Here is a 26,643-nt window from a genome sequence, read left to right as displayed (position 1 = left end):
GGCACAGAAATAATCTGCCTGTAATATCACATCTTCTTTCCACATGGAGCATGAGCTGTTTCTCCATTAGGATGCCTGCCTCTAGTACTGTTTTTCGCATGTGGCAGCAGCACAAGAGACTCCTTCAAGGCAAAAGAGAGAAATGTAACTAAAATGCCTTCTGGTTTTTTTGCGTGTTCTACCACCTTGTCTAAGAAGCAATTCAGAAAAGCAGCATTCACAAAAGCTACAGAAAGTCCACTGTGTCATTCCAAAGAGCAAAACCATGCGTATGTACAGAAAGAAATGAAAGATGATGAAGAAGACAACGAAGATGAAGACAAAGATAAGGAAGCGGAGGAGGAGGAGGAGGAGGAGGAGGAGGAGGAGGAGGAGGAGGAGGAGGAGGAGGAGGAGGAGGAGGAGGAGGAGGAGGAGGAGGAGGAAGCAGCAGCAGCTCGGTGCACCATGAAGGATGTGACAATGCATGGACAGATGTCTCCCTGTGAAGTGTTGGGAGAAATACAATAACTTGATGCAGAATATCTTGAGGAGTCAGTAAACAGCACAGAGGGGAGAAAAAAAGAGATTTCCACAGCCTGTGGCTACAGCTCAGCTGTTCACCATCAATCCTGGGACTACAGTATTCATGAAGGATGAATAATTCCTCAGAGAAACAATTCTTTCCATTCTGCCATTTTTGGTGGCCTTTGCCTCATATTTTTATTTGGCCTTCCCTAAGTCCCAAAACAGAAAGAAAAACAGGGCAATTTTATATAAAGTCCCAAGATGTTGGGGTTTTTTTAATACCTCAGTTCATGGAGTCACAGTTATTTCCCAAGACCAAGTTTCTCCCTCTCTCTTTCTCTCTCAAGATAGACTTTTTTTATTATTATTTCCAACAATTAAACAGAGAGACTGTAAATTCTTGCTTTAAAATAGTTTTCACAGACTTCTAAGGATTCTTTCAATACTATCAATGACAGGCTCTTCATATTACTTCGTAGGTTGTTTTCAAACCAAAGACCATTAATTCTATCTCTATGTGTTAAGAAGCATGGGAGAGGAAAGTGGGTTTATTTAGACTTTGTGTGAGCATATGTGACAGAATTGAACTCACCACATGAAGCAGATGGCTTCAATTAATCATTGACCTTCCCAGAGACTGACGACAGTGGGAAGAGCCCAGGTCTTACACAAACCCACTTCCATCCCCTTCCTCTCTCTATTACACAGAGAAAAGAGAAAAGTGATGCTTCAGAAGGATATGCTGTTATGGGCGTGTTATGTGTGGGGGCAATCAGGGACCTGATTTTGGAAGGACCAGGAAACTTATTTTTTATGACTGTTATGAGCTTGTAGGAATAAAAAGACTCATGAAGAAACAGATGAAGAGGTGCTGGCTCTGAATGCTCATACCCAAATTTTAAGGACTGTTGCACTACTGCAGCCCTTTTTTCTCTATTTTATGTTGTGGTCAGGTCCCTCTAATACATGAGGCAATAGGCTGGTGACATCTGTTGTTAATTGTGGTATGTCCTGGGTCAGATGGAGGGAGAGAGGGACAATGAGAGGGAGGGATGTGAGAAAACAGGATGTGTTCAGGAGGCTGAAGGAAAATATACATGTCCCTACTCTTTCTCAGTGGAAGGAAAAGGTTGGGAAAAGAAGGGCACCTGTAGGTCAGAATATGATGACAGCCCCATATTCCATTTTTAGTAATGGAGGAGGAGTTTTTCTCCATTTTGTTGTAGGCATATGGAGCTCCTGAGGCTGGAACCATTTCACAATGCTTTTAATTCAGCAATAAACATCTACACTACTTGATACCTAGAAGCCTTTTCCTTAAGAACCATAAAAAGCCATCAGGATATTGTACATTTGATCCCTTTATTTGCTTATTTGGTATGTCAGAGGAGATTATAACTTGCCAAAGGACAAACTTCAAGCTCATGAAACTATTCCCTTGAGACACAAGGATAAAAATCACTTCATACCCTACAGAAATGTTTAATCTAACACTGAATGCATGCTGTGAGAATTCATTAACAGTACAGGATCAGACTAAGATGAATGGCTGCTATTTTAGTTTGCCATAGGGAAGTGAGTGCCCCAGGCACCAATAGGCTTTTCACCATTAGAACGTGCTATGGTTGATGAATGCAAGACCTACAATGTATTATAAGAGAAACCTGGGAAGATAAGGCCAAACCACTAGAGGGAGTGGCTAGTTATATTTTGCAGATGAGATCATCTGGCAGAAATAACAGAACTAGCCCAGAGAAATCTAGGAAGGCCTGGGAAAGAAAAGGAAAGGCAATTCAAGAACAAAATAAAAGATTTGGATAAGGCAAAAATGTACCACAGAGTTAGTTGTGTTACTGTCTCAGGGAATATGATGAAACTAATTAAACGTTACTTCTGCAATGCTGAAGAAGGTTAGTCCAGAGAAAAATGACACATCTGTGCACGAAAGACTGTGCAATAGGCAACAAACGTAAGAATGTTGTGAAAATTACTAAGAGTCAGTGGAGTATAAAGATTCAATCTCTCTCTGAAAATACAGATGTGGCAGAAAGGTTCTGGAGAAGCCAAATATATTTGCAAACACTTTTTTTTATGGAGAACTGGACACAGACCAATGCCTTTGGAGCTTTCTAGTAACAGGACCTTATGGGAATTGGAGAGCTGCTGCTAAACTAAACCCTTGACTTTATCACTGAAGACACATTGATTGTGTTGACTGCAGCAGTACTATGAATGAACTTCCCCAATTGCAAATAAAGTAATCGAACACATGGAACAGATCTAAGAATATTATTTTAAACTCATAACTAGAGGAATGTATTCCTGTAGACAGGCAGAATACACAACCTCTGTATAAACACCTTTTATGCACATCAAAGACTTGAAAATGTTACTTGTCTAATTGGGACTAGGAGGAAAATCACATTCATGACTGTCAGGCTTATATAGAGTCTATATGTAGGGAAGTCTCAGCTTTGAAATGATACCTGTTAATGGTAGCTGTCTTAGCATCTGTAGGCATCTTAAAAAAACAGGAAATCAGCAGATGAGACACTCAGAGAAAGTACTAAAGAAAACTATGATCAGAGCACGGTCAGAAGGGAAAATTATACACAATCAAAAATAAACTAAAGGTATGAGTTCTTAATGTGAAGACTGTTGACAATTCCCCTGTGTTCACCATTTTTTCTTTTACTACAGCTACAAAGCACTCTTTGTGGCTCCTCTTCTCTGCAGTCTGCATTCTTCCTTGTCATTCCTATCATTTCCATCTCTTCTGTGAGAATACATACATAAATGTATGCCTAAAATACATGCAAAGCTAAAAAGGGGTCTAAAAAGTAAAAGAGGGATTTCTCAAGGAACTGAAACTTCAGCAAACTATTTGTTTTTTTCAGCTATTACATTCTACCATGGAAGTGCATGAGGCAGTTAAAAAAACCCCATTTTTATTAACTTAAAAAATGTAATGAGATCTTTGGAATCATTAAAGACGTAATATGAATCTATAAAGCACTTAATAACATAGCTACTCATAAGGAAGTTAGAAGGCGATTTGACATGTCAGTTTGTACTTTGAAGCCATCATGATGGCTTAACAGATACGGTTATACTCATATTTTTTAAAGAAACACTACTGAGAATGTGCAGCTATTAAGTCTCAAATGCTACAGTGCTTCCTCATCATTCAGGAAAGCTGAAAATACATTCCCCTATAGCACATTCTCAAATTTGATGACACAGATATTAGTGGAGCAGGAAGTAACAATGGCAATAAAGACAGAATTATCTGGATCACTTATGAAGGTGAACCTACTCAAGTCATGTGTTTTCAGTATAATTTTATATAAAATCATACATAAAATGAAACACATAGGACTAAAGAGTGCAAGACGTAAAATGAAAGTGACCAGAAAGACATTAATGGTGAAAAGGATTTAAGATGTAAGGTAGACAGTCACCTATAACTTCAAGAAGATGTTATGTACTATTCTTGGATAGTTAAGCAGTGGGATAGCAAGAAAAGTGAGTTTACACACACTTTTTTAAATTAAAAAAATGATACTATTATGTGCATGTGCTAGTACTCGTATTTTGAAAAGGATGCTCTTGGAAAAGGAGTGATGAGTCTTTGCTGCTTGTTTTCTGAAACAGGTGCTGGAAACACATTTTACAGAGATTCTTAGTAAGCTTAAAAAAATTATTTTATCTAAGAGAGGGTGAAGACATGACTAAATTGCAGCATGCAAGTAACTCCATACGGATGAGATTTCTGAAAGGGGAACATTCCTTTAATCTAGTAGAGAGTGGCCTAATAATATAAGTAGAGAGCAAGATAAACACACAACTAGATGGTGTAAGATTTTTAATAGTTAATCATTAAGACAACATTCTTATAGATGTGACTCTTTCACAAATGCTAACTTTTACCTAATACATATAAGTCTTACTGAAAACATACTGCAGCTTAAGTAGAAATTCTAGGCTTTTGATGGCAGATTACCGTAAAGTTGCACTGCTTGTTGGTCAAATGAAATGATCACACTGCCCTCTGCTACCTCTGTGAAATGAATCAACTTAAGAAGTCTAGATCCTGATGCTGGCTTCTGGAGATCAAAGCAGCTCTGTGTCAGGAACTCCACACAAATCTCAGTAGTAAGTATGACCTGGGAGAAATAAACTTTCTTTGGCTATTAAACTGTCTTCAAATACTTTGAGAGGGAGTTTTCATGCCTGCAGTTAGTTGTTGCTCTAAATAAAAGTGTATCTGAACAACTCCATTCTAAATATGCATAGAAATAGTAATTACTACGAATAAAACTCAATTAAATATCCAGGGCAATAATGTCAAAAGAGGATTGACACAAAAAATCCAAATGAGGTGATGTTCTGAGTTTTTCTCCCTTTGACCTTTACATTTAGGAGCAAGTGACAAAAATTTTTGTAAAAATATTTTTTTTATTATTTCTGGAGCAAAATCTAAGTGTTTTAATTGATTAGCATCTATGTGCACAGGTATGGATTTTTTTTAAACAGAAAAATACAAGCATATGTGGTTGCTCTACTATTTGTATGAAAAAATAAAGACCTTTCAAGGAAAAAAGATTTCTAAAAGCAAGAAGAAAGTTGGTCTTGTTTTTACAACCATGGCACTGTAAAAAATCAATAATGCTTTTGTATTCTTTCAACTGAAGATCTATTTCAGCGTCTTGATACAGACACCACTGTCAATGCCTGTATAGATCTAGGGCTTGACACGAAACAAACCACAAAACCAACTTAATAGTAATCACAATGCAATAACAGGCTTTTTTAAACACAAAGTTTGGGCCAGTTAGCAATTAATTACTGTTATTTCGAGGGATACTGAAATAAATCAACAATTTTTGTAAGTACACACTTCAATTTAGGAATCTGCTTAAATCTATCCTTCATCTGTAAGGCACTCAGGTGGATGTCTAATTCCAGTGAGGTGCATGAGACCTTATCATGTGTCTGTGTACATTGTTGCACAGTATCTCACTGACAGCATCAATGCAAGTAGCCAGTTTAGTATTAAAGATTCCTTTTTCCTTCTTATGAACAGCCAGAAGAGCTTTTTTGTTTTAACACTGTTCCATCATTTTCTCTCAATTACAATATCATCCTTTCACTTATGGATACCAGGATTTAATATGGATACAAAGGGCAAAATAAGAATCTAGGTGAGAACTTTTCAATTAACAATAAATGTTTTATTTGATGGCTCTGTATTATCCTCTTTGGCTTTCCCCCCAAACCAACACATGAATTAAGTGTACAACTTGATGCAGTGTGACTACAACCACAGGGCTGCTACAGGAAGGAGAAATGTGGGAAACCTGCTCAGTGTTGTCATTGCATGTCTTACTTTTTATTTGAATTTTCCTATTTGAAACTATCTCCTAGCAGTGACCCTATTAACAACTGCCTAGAAGAAAATCGGTGATAGCTTAGATTTTTTTTTTTATCTAAACACATACACAAGTTGTTCCTTTCCTTCACCATACAAGATAACTGCATTAGATCTCTGCTGCTTAGTGCCTGTCTGGTGGCAACATTGGTCCTAACTCCTGTTTCATTCAGTCACACACATACATGCATTCTACCTGTTAAGCAGCAAAAAGATATGAATGGGCCAGGCTTAGGCTTATTTTTCTATTAGATTGTGGGATAAATCTTGTGCATGAGGCTTTCAAATGTTGAGATAATCTAAGACTTTTTCTAGGGCTTGGCAAAGTAGCAAACCAAGCTTATAAAGCAGTTTTGGGGCCCCTTGCAGATTCATTCATTAAAAATATCAAGTGAATAGTCCTCAGAATGTTTCAGTGATAACAGGTCACAAAACATATAATATGATCTTAGGACATCAGCACATTTCAAGTCCCAAACAAAATCAAAGCTGCTTCACATAGTGTGGTCAGTCCTTGGAAATTCTGAATATTGGAGAAGCAGCAGCAGCCAGATACAGCGAGAGCAGAGCGCCTGCCTGATGACAGTGGGCTTAAAAGACTGGAACCTTTCAGGTTTTTTTCTATCTCGCTGCTAAGTATCATGCAACTCACTTCTTAAGCAAAAGTGGATCAATGTCATAACAGTGTCTTCGGGCAAACATTTTCAAGGGACAGGCATAAAAAAGAAGAATTATTTCATTTTCACAATACTTTTATCCTCTAATGTAGTAGTTCACCAACAATCTGGAGTGGGAGGAGATGAAAACTGCAGGAGACAATGTTTTAAAAAGGAAAAGCATATAAGGGTTGCAAATACACCTAATAATGAAATCAAAACCTAAAGAGCAGACACTCCATATTGAGTGTCAAGATCCTCAAGTAAGCTGAACCTATCTGACGTCTCAGTGTTGTCAGAAAACTTATTTCTTCTTCCTCGTCCTTTATTTTTTCAGTCTCTGCTGTTCAGGTAGTTGTAAGAGATGGCACAAGGGATTGGGACAGGATTGAAAAGCTGTGGGCAAAGATACAATAAGACATAGGGTGTGACACACAGAGCGTAAAGCTCATCTTTGGTGTCTTGGGAAACTTCATCATCAGACAAGGGTTCTGAGGAAGAATGGAGATACAAAATCAGTGGGCTACAAGAATTCACAGATTTTTTCCAGAATCATGTTTTCTCTAAACATACCAACTCCTTACCAAGATTTAAGGGCTGTAATACATTCCAAATAGGCTTAATTTCTCTATACATGTTTCAATTCATGTATATGGGGACTTAGTTAATTAAGGTTATATGGATTTCAGTGTTTCATCAGCTGGTATCACATAAAGTCCATTCAAACACTGTATCTGAAAGCTTACACTTAGCAAACTTTTCTCAATAGCTTACTTGCAGCCAGACCAGGAGACTTAGAAGGAAAAAAGACTTGTCCTGGTTCAACATTAAATCTGGCTGTGAAACAGTACATGGAAGTTGAACAAAGGAGAAGTTATTCAACTTTTTCTTAAATTCAGAAATCTATTTTCTTTGCTTAACTTGTCCTTATTTATTCTTAAATGGGTTTTCTGGCTCCCAAATGTAATCTTGTAACCAGGAGCTAATATTCATAAAAACCAAAACACTATCTCCCAAGCAGTAGTTTACTGTTTATTAATAATAACTGTTCTATCTGAAAGACACAGAAAAGGAAAACATCACTTATGTATATTTATGTATATATATGTGTGTGTATATATATATAATGTATATTTATGTATATATACACTCTCATGTATATTTATATCTGCCTCTTCTTAGGCTTCTGTGCTTATACTACTTGGGTTAATAGAGTTGTGAAATGTTTTCAAAACTGAAAATACCTTGCTTTGTTCTGTTAGGAATTGACATAAAAATAGATAAAGACAGGGCCATTATAAGCTTAAATGCTGTGCTACTCATGGATTAGTGGACTCCAATGCAACAGGAAGTGTAAGACGAAAGTGGTATCAATGCTGTAAAAGATTCATACTTCCATCTCTTGGGGCTGTCTGAGGTTCTTCCCTCCTGCACACATCTTTCTGCTGACCACCATGCATTTCTGCTGTTTGTTTCAGATGAGCAAATGAATTTATTTTGAAACAGCTAGTTTTTAAGTTTTTGCAGAATTTATAACTACCACAGCAAAAGAGCAAGCACAGATGTTGCCTGTACTTCTCCACTCTTTAAAACTGGCATATTTTCCAAAAAACCCTACTGCCTCTCTTTGAGGAGACTTGGAGTGTTGTGCTGACAGGATCTCCTTTATTTAATGACTGAGTTCGAAACAAATTACTTACTTTATTTCAGTTAACTTTCACCACAACTGTACTTAGAAGTCATGCTTATGTACAAACTTTTGGTGGATTTCTCTCCAATGGCACTGATAGAGTTATCTATACTTTTAGCCTCCTCTGCTGTCTGTTACCTGCTTGGCTAGAAAATCTCATGCCAGACTTTATGACATTAGAAGCAGCCACAAACAACATCAAAGATGACCTGCATCTAATGAAGTGTTGCAGAGCATACTTTATTGAAGTCTCCATTGTCACTGTGTTTGCTTCTTCTGTTTTGTTGTTGTTGCTATTCATTCATGGGGGTTTTTGTTGTTTAAACATGACTGAAAAAGGAGTGAGAATTAAGGGTAAAAAAGGGTCAATGAGAACTAAGGTTCTCTGCATAATTGTAATTTTAGTCACAATGTTGGCTCATGCGATATACTGGAAGATGTGTTTTAGCATGGATGCAGAAACCAGGAAAGCTCAAGTTTTGATGTCCACATTCACATGGTATCCTGTGTCATATGGCATCTATCTTCAGTAAAGAATGGGATAACTGACAAGACTTAACATCGTAGACCTTGGACTGGTTCTCCAGTTTCTCCCTTACAAGGGACACTATAAAGATCAGGCGCTCCTCTATACAAAATGGTTAAGAAATTGCCTCATAGAGGCACAACCCTAATTTTTGCTCCCTGACTGGGAAGTAATATAGCTCCTGTTTGTGTCAGATTTATATAAGCCTCATAGCTTATGAATTTGCTTCTGATGAGGGCAAACTGAACATGTCATATCAGTTCATTCTTTAGCAATGAGACTACAAGAGAAGCAAGTTTCAGAATAAATTCTTCTGTACTGTGCACTTTTGGTCATTTTAGGATGCCTGACGTTTATAGAGTATTCTTTTGGGGAAAAAAAAAAAAGCTATGAAATATTAATTAAATAGATAGAATATTTAGTAATCCCTTTCCTGAATTTTACCTGCAATTTTAGTAGGCAAACAATAGCAAAAAAATACATAAAGTGAGTGATTGAAACACTTCTTTAAAATTAACTAAATTGCCTTCCTTTTTTCAGTAACATGAACAGAGTATGCTGTTGCATAACAAAATAAATTGTTTTGCTATTTGATATTATTTGATTTTTATTCTTTAAAAATAAAAGATGGGTAGCCAGCTAACCAGTTGTTCTTGGAAAACTGCTCTTAGAAAGTAATGATGGGCAAATTCCTCCTCCTCTGAAAACATTAGAAGGTAACAGAACTTCTAGGTAAGTATATACCTCTGCATATACATGAATATTTTCCCTACTGAAGTGAGATTATAAACCAAATTGTGCCCTAGTACAGCACACTTTACAGCTGCAAATGTTAGCAATTTTCTATCCATTTTTATTCCACATAATTTATTGTTAACTGTTTAATTTGATCTAAAGCTAAAGGCAGATATTCATTACAACTTACTAGGAATTCAGCAGGTTTTGTGGCACTATGATTTCCTTACTAATTGCAGAAACTAGTCAGAAAAGGGCAGTTGAGGAAAATACAGTGTTATACACAAATGATATTTCACAAACAACATTATATAGAAAAGTACCTGCTGTGCCTTTATGTGACTCAGTTGTTGATCAGAAAAATAATCAATTTTAAATAAGTTCTTGAAAGATAAAATGAAAGTGGATACTTTCCCTGTCAAGATAAAATCACTGTAGTAAAAAGGAAGAGGAATGTGTACTATTGCTGTATGATTTATCACAAAATCTTTGAAACTCAGGAAAATCTCTCACAGAGCAGGTATGGAAACTATTTCAGTATTGCTGAGTTTTGCTCAGTGAAAATTCTAGCATACTCCCTTAACAGTGCTGACTTCCATTTTTTGTGCTTCCTAGGTGCTTCCACGGCTGCTTATCTGGAAGTCAGAACTGAATGTCCCAGAGGAACAGATCAAGTAGCCTATCTGGTCATTCTGTCTTTAAACTATTGGCTAATCTGCTAAACTAGTTACACCAACAATCTCTTTTCAGTAGACAAAGATAAAACCACTTCTACAGGGTTTTGATTAATTAATGTGTACTACCTGACCTTATCTTACTACGCCTACCTTGTTAACAGAGAACAAGAGGTATGTTTCCACATACAAGTTTACAAAGTAACGTTTAGACAGTTTGATGCTTTCTAGCATAATTTCCACTGAAGTTAAGTCATAGATCATCTTAACTTAACTTTCCAAAACACCTAAAGCATGATGTTCTCATGTAATAAAAACTGCAAATACAAAAAGTGCATGCAAAACCAAAACCAAGTTACAAACTACACAAAACACTTTGCCATGGCATCTCAGAAATAATAATTATTTGGCTTCCACTGCACAGACAGAAAGAGAGAGAACAATTCTTGGAAGGGAAATAAAAAGAAAGCGAGGTTTTTCCTTAGCTGCCAATGACTAGTATAGGTAGGTTGGAAATAAATCTTTAGGAAGTCATTAAGGAGGGTGACACATATTCATTTGCTGTGGCATTAGCATGTGGCAGATGAAATTTATTCCCAAGTTCTGACTCCCCTGTACCTAAGCTTGCACTTGGTTCCAGTGTGACCTTTCCTCCTCCCTTTGCCTCTCTCCAGCCCATCCCATCAGAAGCCTGTCACGCCTTCCTCTGTCCCCACTGTCTCCTTCTACAGCTCCACTTGCCTTAGGTGACCTCATTAAGGGCTCCAACCAGAGATATAAAATCCTTTTGCGCTGCTCTGCCACTCGCACTTGGCATTGGAAGATAGGCAAAAGATAAGCCAACTCCCCATATATCTCAGAAGTAGCAGAGGGGAGGCAATTGGCCTCCCTAACTCTTTGCCTCCACCTTATTTCAAGACTACAGGACCTTAGGAGTCTCACATTAGTCACTGCTGATAAAGGCTTATTAGCCCCGTTCTGGCTGCCTTTCAGAGTAAACTATGTCATGTCAGAGCAGGAGTGTCTGTCCCTCCCTGTGAATGTTGGTAGAGCTCATCTGGGAGCTCACAAACATAACTGGAGAGTACCATGTAGCATACTGTATTTTTCCAAAGAAACAAAATAAGCTGGGTTCACAAGACCCTTTGCCAAAGCTCAAAGCAATGTTGACTTCACCATCCCCACTGAAAGAGAAAAGTAAGTGACTTTTCTAGGTGTTGGTTTCAGCAGCAAAGCTCAATGCGGCCAGACCTAGGTGCAACTAATTAATACTTCATCAGTCTGAATAATGATGAATAAATGTGAAGAGAAAATAACAAAGTTTGAGAAAAGGAAAGAGATTCCGAAAAGGGAAATGAAATTTCAAAAGAGGAAACACTTATTTTGTAGATATCAACAACAAAAACAGGCCTTAAAATGATTTAAGACAAAAGGTGAGCTGACATCCCTGTGGACCTGAGACACATGTAAAGCAAAAAGAAAGGTTTACTTTGGTGAGGCTTTGAATTATACTTCATGCTGATGTGGGATGGGCTTAGCAAAGACAATTAAAAGGTAATGATTTCTTTGGTTTAAATATGTAATAGGTAGTGTCCCTCTTTCTCAACTCCAAGCAACTCATGAATGTGACTATCTATCTTGCTCATTTTCTGCCTATGAAGCTGTGAGGCAAGTTCCTATGTTCCACATTTTGCTGTGCATTACAACTTTAATGGTACAGTCAGCTAATTCCCTACATTCTTAGCCAAGTTTTACCTCTTTAAAAAATTTCAATATAACCCCAATTACACACTTTATATACACTGGCTAGCTTCCTCTCTAACACTGTTCTTAAGGTTACAATATTTCTGTGGGTAGCTCAGGTATTTTATGCTGTGGTTTCTTAGAAGAATACCATCTCTACCCAATGATTCACTGCAATGGAAGATCTAGCTTTCTTCTGTTTCTTTCTGACAATGCCACACCTTCTCCAGCTCTAAGGAGTAACCTCTGGATACACATTTCCTCTTTCTCTGATGAACTGGCATACCACGACAAGAAAACACTTGGCTTATACTCTTTAACTATCACATTTATTCTTAGGTGCTCTAGAAGAACAACTCCTGCCCCTCCAGCCTCACATCTCAAAACATCATATTCCAGCAAATTCTCAGTTCCACAGAAATATCTTATCGTATGTTCAATTCCTGCCTTGCAGTAACTTGGGTTTGAAGAGTGGGAGGAAACTGGTAGGAAGTGGAAACTTCTCCAAATTAGAGAATCCTGTCAGCACTAGCAATAATTAGTAACAATAGAAGGAATGAAAACAGTATGGGAAAGGACTATCCTTGATCAGTGTTGAAAGACTTGAGCCTGTCTGAACTGGCTGCAAAGACTCAGCATCTGTGTAGTCTAGCAATGGTTTTTAAAAATAAACAACGGTGAATTTCTTGCAGTTACATTGTATTAAAATAAAAAAAAAATATACTATGGAGCCCAGCATCGCAGCAGAGCTAGATTACAGGTGCAGAAAGCTGTGCTTGTATGACTGTATTATTCCAGTTCCAGCTGACCACTACGAAGTTCTTGGGAAGTGGGGAGAAAAAAGAAATAGTCAGCAAGTAAAGTCTTGTGACTGAAGACTATTAAAGTCCAAGTTAGTTATATTAACCACATTTTTATATATATATATTTACCTTCTCTAGTTTTTATGCAGGCAAGATGAGGAAACTCATTAAACCAGCTAGCAGGTACAGTGAAATTCGTTAGGCACAAAGTCCCCTTAGTCATTCCAAAAGACACTATTTGTTGTTAGTACAAGTTAAGTAAAACAGTTTCAGATAGCAACAGGGCTTCAGGGCTGACTTTGACCTCTTCCAGTTATGCAACTGATTGTGTAGAGTTTACCCACTTATTGACAAACAAGCTATTTTGTCAACATCGATTAAAGAGAAGAAATATACTCAACGTAACATGATGATACAAAGACCGGTGAACTCTGGGGATGGCATATGGGACTTATGTCTCTCCTAACTCAGAATCTGGAAAGGGATGTGAACTAGGGAACTACTCTCCTTTTGATTTTATTTATTTGATATCAGTTCATTCTGAGTAAGCTGGACCAAATTCTGTGGTTGAAAAGATGATGTTGCATGTGTTATTTAATCTATAAAAATATTCCATTTTACCCTTAGGGACATGTGCCTCGGGATTCAGAGGTCATGATAAAGCAATTGGTTTTTATCCAACTTTCCTTACTTTTAAGGAGGGAAGGCAGAAAAAAATTGCCTTTTCCTCTTCATTAGAAAGCATAAGAAGCTGCGATATCTCAATAGATAATCCCCTGATAATGAAAAGTCCAAGTATACTTGTTCAGGTGATGAGTGGCTTCAGAAGCTCTGTGTGCTTTGGCTTCGACAGAACCAAAAGGTGGCAAATAACTATATTCCTAATCTCTCTGCTCTTTCTAGGAATGTGTTTAGAGTAAATAGAGAAAATAGAGTGATAAAAAAGACTTTTTAACTCATTCACAGAATAGTCCTTGAGAGATATTTTTAGACTTTGTGATGGCCCAAACAAGAAACAAGGCCTGAATCCTCTTTGTAACTTCTTGCCATGGATATCACGCCAAATAGAATATAGTAATTCTAGCAGAGAAAATTAAAATTACAAGGGGTGGCACTTATGAAGAAATAGCTGGGGGAGGAAAAACATCAATCAGATGTTGTTTGACAAAGTCTTCAAATAAAAGGGCTTGCATCAACAAATCTGAACTAAATTTACAGCCCTGTTAGAGATTATGCCAGTTCAACGGCCAAAGGTATCAGTCTTAACCCACAACAAAGTTACTTATTAATCAAAACACCAACCTGTACATGATAACATTTCACTACTTTCTCAATAACACATTTGCAGTTAGCAACCAGAAAACCTCTTTCTGACACAGCAATGACTATTAACTAACCTCAAAATCGTCTTTCCTTTTCAATTTAAAAAGGTAAATAAAAGTTACAAAAGTAGCTACGGTTACAGTCACAAATACAGTCATATGAGGATGTCTGGTTAAGTTAGACCTAAGGTCAACCCATTCATATATTTTTAGCTATTCTCTCCATTATAATAGTGTACCCACTAATACTTTACTGATCACTCCCAACAAAATGTCATCAAACCACCACTAGGTATTGCAAATACAGAGAGTTATTCAGTGGAGGTAAATGCAATCAGTCAGGAACAGTCCCTTCTCAGAGGGTCTGCAAGTGAGGACTTTATTCTGCAGGTATAGAAATGACAATATTCCAAAAGTTGTACAAGATAAACGGTAAAGTCTGCTTCCTGTTCTAAAGTGCTTTCTGTATTAGACAGGCAATTGCAGGCAGCTATGAAGTCATGTGGCTAGGAAACACAATGGATTTATAAATATGAGACTACCTTCCCAAACAAAATTAGAGGCAACTGATATAAGCATCTGCTGTCAGCTAAAAAGCACCCCACCACAAAGCTACAGTGGTACTAAAAGCCTGATATATAAATCTAGGAGCACAAAGGAAAAACTATAAAAACTGTCTAACACCATATATATATTAAGCTTTTCCTTGACTACTGCTATTCTCCCGGAATTTAGCCTCCCTCATTTTAGTCTAACACAGAGCTCAAAGTCTGTAACAAGACCAGCAAGCTACCTAAAGGTAAATCACTTAGTTTCCAGTTTCAATTAAAGTGCTGAAATAAAATTTAAAAAAAATGAGAACTGACAGGACACAATGTCATGAACTACTGCCTTTTATTGGAAACTGTCTTTCACTTTAAGCACATATTATTAGGATAGGCAGAGAGAATAAACATATGTATTAGAGGAGATATATAAATATAGACATTTTAATACACTAGGAAAAAGACCTGCCATGATCCCATCACCCAAAATAATACAGCTTTCATAAACAACTGAAAAGAACTAAGTTTTGGATAAAAACTGTTTTCAAGCTGGACAATGAACTGCTAAAACACCCATTAGCTACATCAACCTGGTACTGCAGTAAAACTTAAATAAAAGAATTTTCTGCTGTACAAGGAAAGCTACCTCCTGCAAAGTGTAGATCTCTAATAGCTCAGAAAAAATAATATGGAACAACTTTTCCACCAGAAGAGTTAGTAATACTGATTTTTAATAAAACAAAGAGAAATTTTGGAAATTAAGTTATTACTTCTCTTCTCACTAGAATATAAGAATTTGGGAAACTGAATAGCAAAACCACTAGACTTTCTAACCGATTACATGCTCATATGATACATACCTAAAGATAAGGACTTCTGACTTAATTTATTTACAGCAACTGTTTGCTGTTACTTACAATAGTTATGACAGTTTTTGTTTCTCAAAGTACACAACAATTAATTACAAGATAGAATTAAATTAAAAAAAAATTTTTAATTTTCTCTTAGGATAGTCTTGTTCATTCACCTCAAATACAGAATTAATGTTTTGAAAGTACCAAAATACCTGAAACACTGTATCTGCTTACAGGAAAATTATCCTATGTATTGTTGCTAGAAAGGCATATTCTCCTACCTGTCTGAAGCAATTCAATCCGTCAAGTCATAAAACCTTCTAAGTGTCTTACTTTCAGCAACATAGTTGATGTAGTGAGAAAATAAGATGCAATACATCAACAGGACACCAGAGAAAGAGAGCAAGTCTTTTATCAGCCAAAATGGAGTGTCAGCTGGAGTCAACTGCCCACTAAATACAAGCTTTCAGTTGACCATCCTAGGCAAAATAAGGACATTTTAAAAAATACCATGAATACAGAAGTTTGACTCCAGGCTTTAACAGGATGGGAAAAAAACTATTGGGGAAAAAAACAAAAACAAAACCAAAATAAACAAAAACCAAACCAAAACAAAAAAAAAATGCTTCTCAGAAAATATGCCACTCATGTCAGACAGGAAACAGCACCAACAGTTCATTCATGTCAACAATGCAATTGTTCATATTAAAAAGAGTGTTATTATAACGCTGATCAGTCAGTGTTCATGACTATGTTCTGTTTCAGGATCCAGGACATTTATACCACATTGATGTTGGAGACAGTGAATTAAGCACACTGAAAAATGATTTCACTGCTCTCACAGATTGCGGCTAAGACCCCCTCATTGCTGAATGTTTACCCTCTAATAAATAATTCCCAAGACTTCCTTGCAATAGGAAGCATTCATGAATGAATGCATTTATATATGTTTCCTATTGCATGGCCCATTGGGAATTCTTTATAATACTTGTAAGGAGTTTACAGACCTTCATTAATTACCTTAAAAAAAACCCCAGAAATTGCTTTTTCTGTTCATATTATTCTGCCCTTTTCAAAATATCACAGCAGATAACTAAACTCTAGCATGAAATGGAGCTAATGTACTCACCATGTACCACATGCTCGGCCACTTGGGATCATTGAAATAAGTGGATTGGGTACCACCAGGTTTATAGTCCCTCTTTATCCTTCTTTTAACCACCTGCTGTTGTATCCACTCCACCTGCCAACCAGGAAAACATACGGTAAGTGTTAGGGTTCCACAGAGATGAGCAAGAAATGTGTGAAGATTCCCATTACCATAGTCCAAGACAAATTTCACGTTCAAGATTTCATTTTGGCTGTGAGAATGCACAGCTCACCTTGGCATACTGTTCACTAAGTAGTACATCCAATATAGTTAGTACTACAAATCTCCATGAAAAACTATGTAAATCGTGTGCTAGGACTTCATTGGCTATTGTCTTTTGAATGCCATTACTTTACTATTTTTCATTATTAGACTAGTGCTTCTTTCAAATTTATAAGCCCAGTTACTTTTACAAGAGTCTACTACAATGACAAGTTTATTTTCTGAGAGGGTAGGACTTTCTTGGTTTGGTTTCTTTTTTAATTTTTATTTGGGTCTTTTTCATTGGTTTCTTTTCTTAATTTTCCTTTAAGTCTGTTCCTGAAAGCAAAAAAAAATCAGAAAAAACCATTCAAATATTTCGCTTAACCAATACTAAATCACCTTCACCACTTGGAGTGGAAAAACAAAATTAAACTATATTTCTAGCAAAGTGACTCTTTGTCCAGATTCCTTCAGCCAGGCACCCTGGAACTTTATTTTATACTAAGTTCTCCCCAGGGCAAAACTGCTGGGTACCGAGCAAGAGGTCAAGTTACAACAACAACAAAAAGAACTTGAAGCCAGAAAATAAATTCAGGAGTTAAAAATCTAATTCTTAAAGTGATATTCTTGTCTGTCTGACACCTTTTCAAAGATTATGAGACATCCAGGAAGGGTAACACCAAAAGTAGCATCAACCTTAGAACAGACAGGACTCTAGAGTAATTTCTGCATTAGACATTCCAAATGGGGGCTAGTTTCTATAAATGTAAATAATATAAACTATCCACAGAGAAACTCAAGTTGTATTTACACACATGTAGCTTCCTAACAGCTGATGTTTCATGGGATATAACTATAAAAATACAATTCCTCTCTCCCCAGGCAAAACAGCCATTTCCTACTGGTGGCCAAACTCTGCACCTTTTATTTGTGCTCTTCGTGAATTTCTGTGTACACAAAAAAAGCATACAAATATGAAAGAGAAGTTTGCTTTCAGCTCACATACTTCTTTGTAACTTGTATGTATGGTATTAATACTTTCCTTAGTATGCTAATTTCTCTACTGTGCATCCACAACTCAGTTTCAAATCCTTAGACAGACATACATCCATTGTTACTAACAGAAATTTTGCTTAAGATCCATACCACACCTACCTCTGCTACATCCACCATATGACTCGACTCTCACTCCTAGTTCTTGGTCAGATGAAAATATAGGAAGACATCCCTGAATTTGGTGTGAGAGGATCGCTAGGACATTCCTTATAGAGGCCAGTAATGTTTTATCATTTTCTTTATTAAGAAAACTCAATTTTTTTCCCTTTTCAAGAATTAACTTCAAAGCAAAGAATATTCTTCTAGAGGAGAGACTATATAGTTTAAGCATATGGACTATCACGTGAGGTTCACACTGAAATCCATTTCACAACAAACAAGCGTAAGCAGAACTTCAACAAACTAATACCTTTTTTATATGGATAGTTGAAATGGCCTTTCCTGGCAAGACAAATTGCAAAACTCTTTACTATTCACTATGAAAATATGTTGTCACCATTTATCCACTGCCTATTGAGCTGCAAATATATCCTGATCATCAAAAAGACTGAAACATAAAGGCAACATAGTACTTTTCAACACTGATACGTGCAAGCACTGATAGCTCAAAAAAGTCCAATTAATTTCTTTTTTTGGTTCCTTTATCCCAGACAACATTATAAAAAATATTTATCAGACAGTTCTTTAGTCCAAGCAATCATAAACATTGTCTTACTGCACAGTTACAGTTTATTGGAACAATAATTTAGCACATAAAGAATTTTGTTTATATGCCTGTATTTATGTATGTGCATACAAGATGCTATGAGAGCTTGTATCAACTGAATTCATCTGCATGCCTGTAGTATAGTAGGTGGTTAGGTTTTAGTGAGGTATGGATAAACATGTTTCTGTATCTTACTCACCACCTTTTTACAAAAAAACAAGCAAACAAACAAACAAACCCCCGTACTGCAGATTATGTCTCTACTACAGGGGCTTTCCCTATTACATGATGGGTGTTATTTCAGTTGGAAGGGACCTACAAGGATCACCTACTCCAACTACCTGACCACTTCAGGACTCCCTACAAGTTAAAGCATGTTAAGAGTAAGAGCACTGATCAAATGTGTCTTAAATGCTAGCAGACTTGGGGCTTTGACGGACTCTCTAGGAAGCCTGTTCCAGTGCCTGACCACCTTCTCAGTAAAGAAATGCTTCCTAATCTTATGTTCAAACCTCCCCTGGCACAGTTTTGAATGATTCCCAGACAACCCATTACTGGAACCCAGGGAGAAGAGATCAGCACCTTCCTCCCCACTTCCCCTCCTAGGGGAGCTGCAGACAGCTATGAGGTCACACTTCAGCCTCCTTTCCTCCAAAATAGACAGACAAACCTGGTGTAAGACATTAGTACTCACTTTGAGTACATCACATCAATGAAAGAGGGGAGACAAAAAGTCCATTCCCAGCCAGCTACTGCACACTGCTATGAGGGAGATTGTGTAGAGTGCTAGACAGAGTAATCTAAAACATCACAACGTGCCCGATTACAGCCTTGTCTGGAAGACTTTTAGCAAACACCTTATGCTGAGATCTTACTAATAGATGTAGTGATACAAGCATCTAGAATACAATTAAAAAAATAACAGGAAGATAATTTTCTCATCTGAGAAGTCAGTGCATAAAGTTTAGTTTACAGAAAATATCATTGCTAAATAAATAGACTACCTTACTCCATTGAACCATAGGGTTTAGAGGTTTTCTCTAAGAAGTGAATAGAAAAACTTGCCAGTAGTCTTCAGGTTAAGTTAAATTGTACAATCACTGAGTTATACTAATAAACACAAAGTCAAGACTTAGCAGTTATTTTAGTACTCTGATATATATTTCCTTTGAGTATTTTGTTTGATTCTGTGTGAAAAAAAAAGAAAAAAAGAAAGAAAGAAAAGCATCCTCTCTTTCTGACACAAAAGCCTTGAAGGAAAATCTTTAGAGTAATTGATTATACAGATCCCTGTTTCTTACTAAAAGGAGACTCTATGCAAACAACAAGCTGCATTTTAAATTTCCATAAAGTCACATTTACTGAGGGGGAGCAGTGCACATTTTCCCAACGACTTCAGCTTTGAAAGTTCCATTTCCTGAATGTCTAGAAATCAAAGCCAAGCCAGATTGGAGACCAAACTATTTTTAAAAAGTCATCATTTCCAGTCTCCTCATTTCAGCACTCACAGGGTTGTTCCATGCATGATGCAGCTGCTCTTCACAGACCTGCATGGAACAATGCTATGGCATAAAAGCTGTCTGAGCTAATTCAAGCATACCACTCTTTTATTCTCTTTAAGTGCTAAAAATTATAATGAAATGTTAACTCTGTGTGAAGCAAAACTGCCTTCTACCATTTTCACTCTCATTAGCTCAATAGAATTTTTGGGAATGGAGCCCCATGTATGTATGCTATGGTAAGAACTCCTCCAGTGCAATAAACTGTGAAAAATAAAGTTTGAAAAATGAAAAAAAAAAGAATTTGGTGAAAAAGTAATCTACCAGTTTATCAAAACAGTATGATTTTTAACATACAAACACTAGACATTCTTGAGAAAGCATACTTTATCAAGTATATCATGACAGAATCTCCTTGAATACATATTTTCAAGTTGATTAAAAACGTCTGAAGTTCAGTATTTGAAAATGCAATTCTGATAAATTAGAAGTTACAGGCAAACCGAAGGTGTAATCCTCTCCACTTTTAGGAAAGCATGCATGGGGGAAAAAAACACCCTAGCTCTGAAGTGGGTTAAACATTCCATACCAGAATCTACGATTTTTATGTTGCAGAATTAAACATGAAGGTGTGGGTCTTCAGTCTGTGATGAAGAGATGCTGAAGGTACCACTCCCCAATGTAATCATGGCTTTATCCCCTGTACTGCCATCATTCACCTCAATCTGTCCTACGCCTGCAAGAAGAAATTAGAAATTTCTGCTCAGATAACAAGAAAGCAGGTGCCACAGGAAGACTATAGATTAAAGAGAAAAAGAGAGAGAAAATTCAGATAGGGGATGCAGAATGTATTGCCAAGCAAGCAGTGAATCTGTATGGAGCCAGGGCAGATGAGCAAAATGAGAAACACTTATCATGTGGAAAGCTGGCACTGGACAGCATAGCAGCACTTTTACTTGGAGTTTGTCTGCAGCAGAATAGCTCTGGATGAGTATCCTCCCTCCTTGTGAGGATGGTCTTGTGCTACAACTTTAATCTTCATTCTTCGCGTACCTAAAAACCCTCAATGCTCACATGGACATGAATTCTGATAGATCTAGCTGTAAAAGGACAGGAGATAGGCTGGTGCCCTAAATTGACAGAAAAATGGACTGTGCTTGGCCGAAAATAACTTGAAGAGAAAATTTCTTCTTACAGTTTCTACTCTAGGGGAACGGATGCCATCCAGAGGGACCTTGACAGGCTAGAGAAGCAGGCCCATGAGAACCTCATGTAGTTCAGTAAGGCCAAGTGCAATATCCTGCACCTGGGTTGGGGCAGTTCGGAACAGGGATACAGGCTGGATAATGAGTGGATTGAGAGCAGCCCTAAACAGAAGGACTTGGATGTGTTGGTGAACTAAAACCGAAATGTGAGCCAGCAATGTATACTCACAGCCCAGAAAGCCAACCATATCCTTGGCAGCATGAAAAGAAGCATGGCCAGCAGGTCAAAGGAGGAAATTCTGCCCCTCTACTCTATTCTTGTAAAACCCCACCTGGAATATTGCTTCCATTCCTGGGGCCCACATCATAAGAAAGACAGAAACTGCTTGAGCAGGTCCAGAGGAGGGTGACAAAGATGATCACAGGGCTGGAGTACCTCCCACACAAGGGTAGGCTGGGAGAATTGGGATTGTTCAGCCTGGAGAAGAGAAGACTTCAGGGAGACCCTATAGCAGCCTTCCAGTACTCAAAGGAGGCCTATGGGAAAGATGGGAGAGGCTCTGTATCAGGGAGTGCAGGGACAGGGCAAAGGGTAATGGTTTTAAACTGGAAGAGGGTAAATTCAGATTAGATATTAGGATAAAATTCTTAACTGTGTGGGTGTGAGATGCTGGAACAGGTTTCCCAGAGAAGTCGTGGATGCCCCATCCCTGGAGGCGTTCAAGGCCAGGCTGGAGGAAGCTCTGAGCAACCTGACGTAGTAGAAGGTGCCCCTGCCCTTGGAACTAGATGATCTTTAAGGTCCCTTCCAAACAAAATAATTCTATGACTTTATGATTCTAACAAAAACGGTAAGTACAATAGTTGCCCTGTAATGGAATTTTCTGTGACACAAACTCTAACTAAGCATATCATTTGACAACACTCTTTTTTTTAATTTTACATTTTAATGAAAACAAAATGTCAATTAACTTAGGATTGAAGTGCATAGGAGCATATACTAATATCGAAGGGCCATATTCTACTTACTGAACAACTAAGACTCAAGCCATTACTGAGGAATACTGGAGGGGTAACTGTAACTGTTGGCATACCTCCTGTTGTCTATTTGCAGATTCACAAATGTAAGACCCCAAAAGTTGGACTATTCAGCTTAAGAAGAATTCTGTGAGATTTTTAAAATTATAATTGAACACCAGTCTATTTCCATTAGCTATCAGTATTCACTGACTCACAACAGCAGCAGCCAGTTTGCACCATAAAAACAGATGATGACAGTTCAGTAAAGTAGCTGTTGACATAGGTCAAGAGCATGGAAAACTATTGCTGATACCATTGCACAAACTGTAGGGGTCTAAAGTTAGATAACAAGACAACGAATCCAGCAGCACTGAGTGATGCCTTCTTTCTGGTAGACAAAGTGCTTCTTCAGCACGGGTCAATGACAATCCACAATCAAAGCAGTTGTCATAATTATGCTACATATTCTGAAAAAAAAAGCATAATAAAAAAAAGAAACAGATGTTGGGACAGGCTGGGTAGAGTAAATAAAAGCAGAGGAGGAAAGAAGGCAGCAGAGAATGCTTGAAATGGCCACTTAAGCCCAAAGAAACACACTTTGCATGACAGCATGGCAAACTACCGCAGTCGCATCCTGGGACAAAGCTGAAATTCCATGCACATTTTTCCACTTCATAGTCACAAAAAAGCCAATCAGTCCTGATATGAACTAAGTAGTTCCCACCTACATGCAAGTAAACCATTGCAGAACTACAGCCATACTTTCACATCCATGAGGTACAGCGATCCACAGCTGTGCATTTTAACATATCTGAAGAACCATTTGCCTTTGCTTTGTACCCTTCCCACCCTCAGAGCTTGTATCTCTTCACAAATGTCAATGTATGAGCCTACAACTTCGTGTAACTAGCAAAGTCTTCTTCCTGCTTTTAGAAGCAAGACTTTAGATGAACAATAAAGGAAGAGAAAAAGGCACAGCCCAGCCAGTGGTGGGGATACACATTCTCTGTCCCAAGGCAGTCTAATAGCAGCCAGAGCTGCTAGGAGGGACAAGCATCAGATAGATTCTGGAGGTCAGTGCATCTGCTGTTTGCCAGGTCTCATGTTCCACTGGAAAAGCAGGTAATAAGGAAGGGCAACAAAACCCACATTTTCACTCCCTGGGAAAGTCCTGGTAGCTTTTCTATTCATAGTTGTGACTGTAGCAGCTGCTGAGTGAATGTGGTCACAGCCTCGGCCCAATCTCCCCTCTTGCATGCTGTACCACAGCAGACCACAGAGCAGTTCAAAATTACAGGAAAAAAAATCACACAACAGCTTTGTGGCAGAGCTGAGAACAAGTTTCAGGGAGCCTGGGCTCCTGCCTGGTGGCTTCCAGAACACCAGCCCCAGCTGTCATTGACAAAGCATGTGTCAATCAGTTGAAGATTTATCTCTTCCTCAGATCTGAAGTGCCCTAACCAGCTCAGAAGCTCTGGTTCAGTTTCTAAAATAACTCAGCCTTGGAAAAGTGAGGAAAAATCTTTGCTGCACCAGTTTAAAACTCTTAGGTTTCTACAAGGTACTTCATCATTTATAGCCACAGGTCATATAACTCACCTCATAACTACTTAAGAGCTACAAGGCAAAACAATTTAAAGAAAAGACCTCTAATTGATAGGTCTGCTTGGTACAGTACCTAAAGCTCTGCTTACACCATTACATACAGCACTAGTATATCTAGTCTTGGGACAGGATAATCACCTAGAATTCAATATGCCATCAGTATTCATATAAATACTATTCCAAACACAAATTGATATGTCATAACTCTAACTAAGTCAGACCTAAAATCACAATTTCTTTAAAAACTGAAGGGCTGTATTCATTATGGATAAAACTTTACACTCTCAAAACTTAGTTAGCTTTAGAGTTTAACACCAGATGGATGAAATTTCTTGGGGTTTATGTTTATATTACTGCAGCAATGACGACATATAAAAAAATGTGTAGAATTTTCTGATGGATTTTTTTTCTTTCCTTAGGCTAGTCCTACAACTCTTGTCCTAAATCATTTAAGTCCTTAAGATATCTGCAAGTGCTAATTAAAGATGCCCTTAAATAATTTACTAAATCACTTCTTACGAAGACAAATCTCTCTCATGGGGTCAAATTCAAATGTCAAAACTACTAGTGTAAATCCAAAAATGTTGATTCATTCAAGGGTTTGCCATGGCTTCTACTGCCATAGACTTCCACAGCAATTCTGCAAATCCACTGAGAACATTTGAGACAGTAAAAGTATTCCATAATTGATATATAATATCCAACAGTGGTATACTGGTGCTTGCCAGAGCAAATACTTCTCCCGAGTAGTCTCTTCACTGACCAAAAGCTCCTTGAAATTGTCCTCGTACAATATTGTCACTCTCTACAAAGGATGAAACTATCACCTACTATTCAGTTTGTTTCCAGCACTTTTGCTTAATGATGCTTCCAATAAGCAAACCTTTGACACAAACCCACTGTGGAAAAAAATCAGTCACAATGCATATACTAAATACCAAATCAAGTAGATTTCTGATCAGAGTACTTTAAACAACAGGAAAAGTTGATCCCACTTGGGTATTTTTGGATTGCATCTCAATTCATAACATACCTAATCATAAGAAAAGGATGGATATTTTTTTCAAACTTATCCTATTTCTAGCATATACTTAGAAGGAGGTATGCAAAATTCAGAGTTGAGCCAAAAGTGCCTATACCAAGCTTCAGTTTTAGAGTTGTGAAATATCAAAAATAATTGGGTTTTGCTCTTTATGGAAGTATCAGAGGCATGATCTACATCACCCCATTCCACTAGTTCTTTAGCCTTTCAGCTGCCTTTGTAGCACAACTGTATAAATACTGCTACTTCTTTCATGGCTAGCATGTTTGTCCTTGATCTATCACTTCCAGTTGATGAAGAGAATAACTAGAATTGCCTCCTTGGGCATAAGCTGTACTGAAAAAGAAGAAACAAAACAAAACAGAAACAGAAAAGGGAAATGTCTTGTGTCCTTTTAAGTCAGTGATGGCTTCATCTCTGTTCTCCTAAGCATATGACCCATGCTCCAGCACACCTCCTGCTGCCCTGAATTTCAGTCTTGCAGCTGTCAGTGAAATTTGCTGCTATCGAAATATTGACTGCTGCACCTATTAAACACCATCATCATCACCACCATCTGAAATAATCTGCAAAGAGCTACCTGTAAAAGACATATACAGCCACCCTAAGGAAACACTTCAGTCCAACCCTCCAGGCAAATGGAAAATGACTGAAGTTTCTTTTCCTACATTCAGCAGGGTGAAGAAAAGCACTTGTTTGTTCAAGTGAAGTACCATTCCCACACTTCACAAACTGCTGACAGTGCTTCCAGTGAGGCAGTATCTCTCAATTTATGCACATTAAACCACATAAAAGCTAGAGAGATGCTTGAATAATGAACCTGCTGGTTACTGCTTTTATTTATTTTAAAGCCCTAGCTGAAACAAGGGCAATATAGAATCATAGAATCATAGAATAACCGGGTTGGAAGAGACCCACCGGATCATCGAGTCCAACCATTCCTATCAAACACTAAACCATGCCCCTTCTAAGCTTTGCAACTCCTAGACGTCCCTGTGCACATTCTGACATTAAAAATGTGCCAAAACCAGTTACCTAGTAATGGATGCATCTCTCTGTGCTCATAATTCACCACACTCATCATATTATAAAGAGAGAAAAAGAAAATAAAAAGCATTATTTCCATGGCTATCATTTATGACTTTTCAATTGCATATACTAAAGCTTTTCAGTCTCCAATCAGAGCATTTATATGAGGCTGTAGTGCGATCTCTACAGTCTTGCCAAAATTTGTTATCTATATTTGCGTCATTTGATAGTGATCTTTATGAGCTATTTCTACTTTGTCTTCTGTTGGGATAAAAAGATTGCAAAATGGGGTAATATAAATATGATTCTTAATATGATTACAGGCTATGAATACTCATCTGTCAAGTTCTTTTACTTGCTGATATGAGACTGAAAGACAAAACTGGACCATGTATTAACAACATAGGTATTACCATCAGATAACAGCTTAAACCACCTGACTGCATTTCCACTATTTGCCCAGACAGTGAAAAGTCGAAAGAGATGGTAAGAAATCTGTCAAGCACAGAAGTGACAGTATTAAATTACCTAAGTGCTTTCTTCAGATTACCTCATCGAAGTGTATTTGGGCTTATAAAATGAGTAGCAAGTTTACTGTACATCTGCACTAAGTAGGATTGCAAATCTCATTGCTAGCTCCT

The 26,643-nt window shown here is 37.6% G+C and overlaps 1 protein-coding gene across 2 annotated transcripts in view; it reads right to left on the bottom strand.

Annotated features, from left to right (window-relative positions):
• PCSK5 (proprotein convertase subtilisin/kexin type 5) overlaps positions 1-26,643 on the bottom strand; it is a 245,073-nt gene that overhangs the window by 183,881 nt on the left and 34,549 nt on the right. For both annotated transcript variants that reach the window (XM_069881190.1, XM_069881191.1), the window contains exon 3: positions 16,616-16,729. In XM_069881190.1, coding sequence (XP_069737291.1) covers positions 16,616-16,729 — 114 coding nt within the window. The remainder of the gene's footprint in view (positions 1-16,615; positions 16,730-26,643) is intronic.

This window comes from Phaenicophaeus curvirostris, chromosome Z (assembly GCF_032191515.1).
Source record: "Phaenicophaeus curvirostris isolate KB17595 chromosome Z, BPBGC_Pcur_1.0, whole genome shotgun sequence".
NCBI classification, from domain to species: domain Eukaryota; kingdom Metazoa; phylum Chordata; class Aves; order Cuculiformes; family Cuculidae; genus Phaenicophaeus; species Phaenicophaeus curvirostris.
This window is presented reverse-complemented; position numbering and strand designations above follow the sequence as displayed.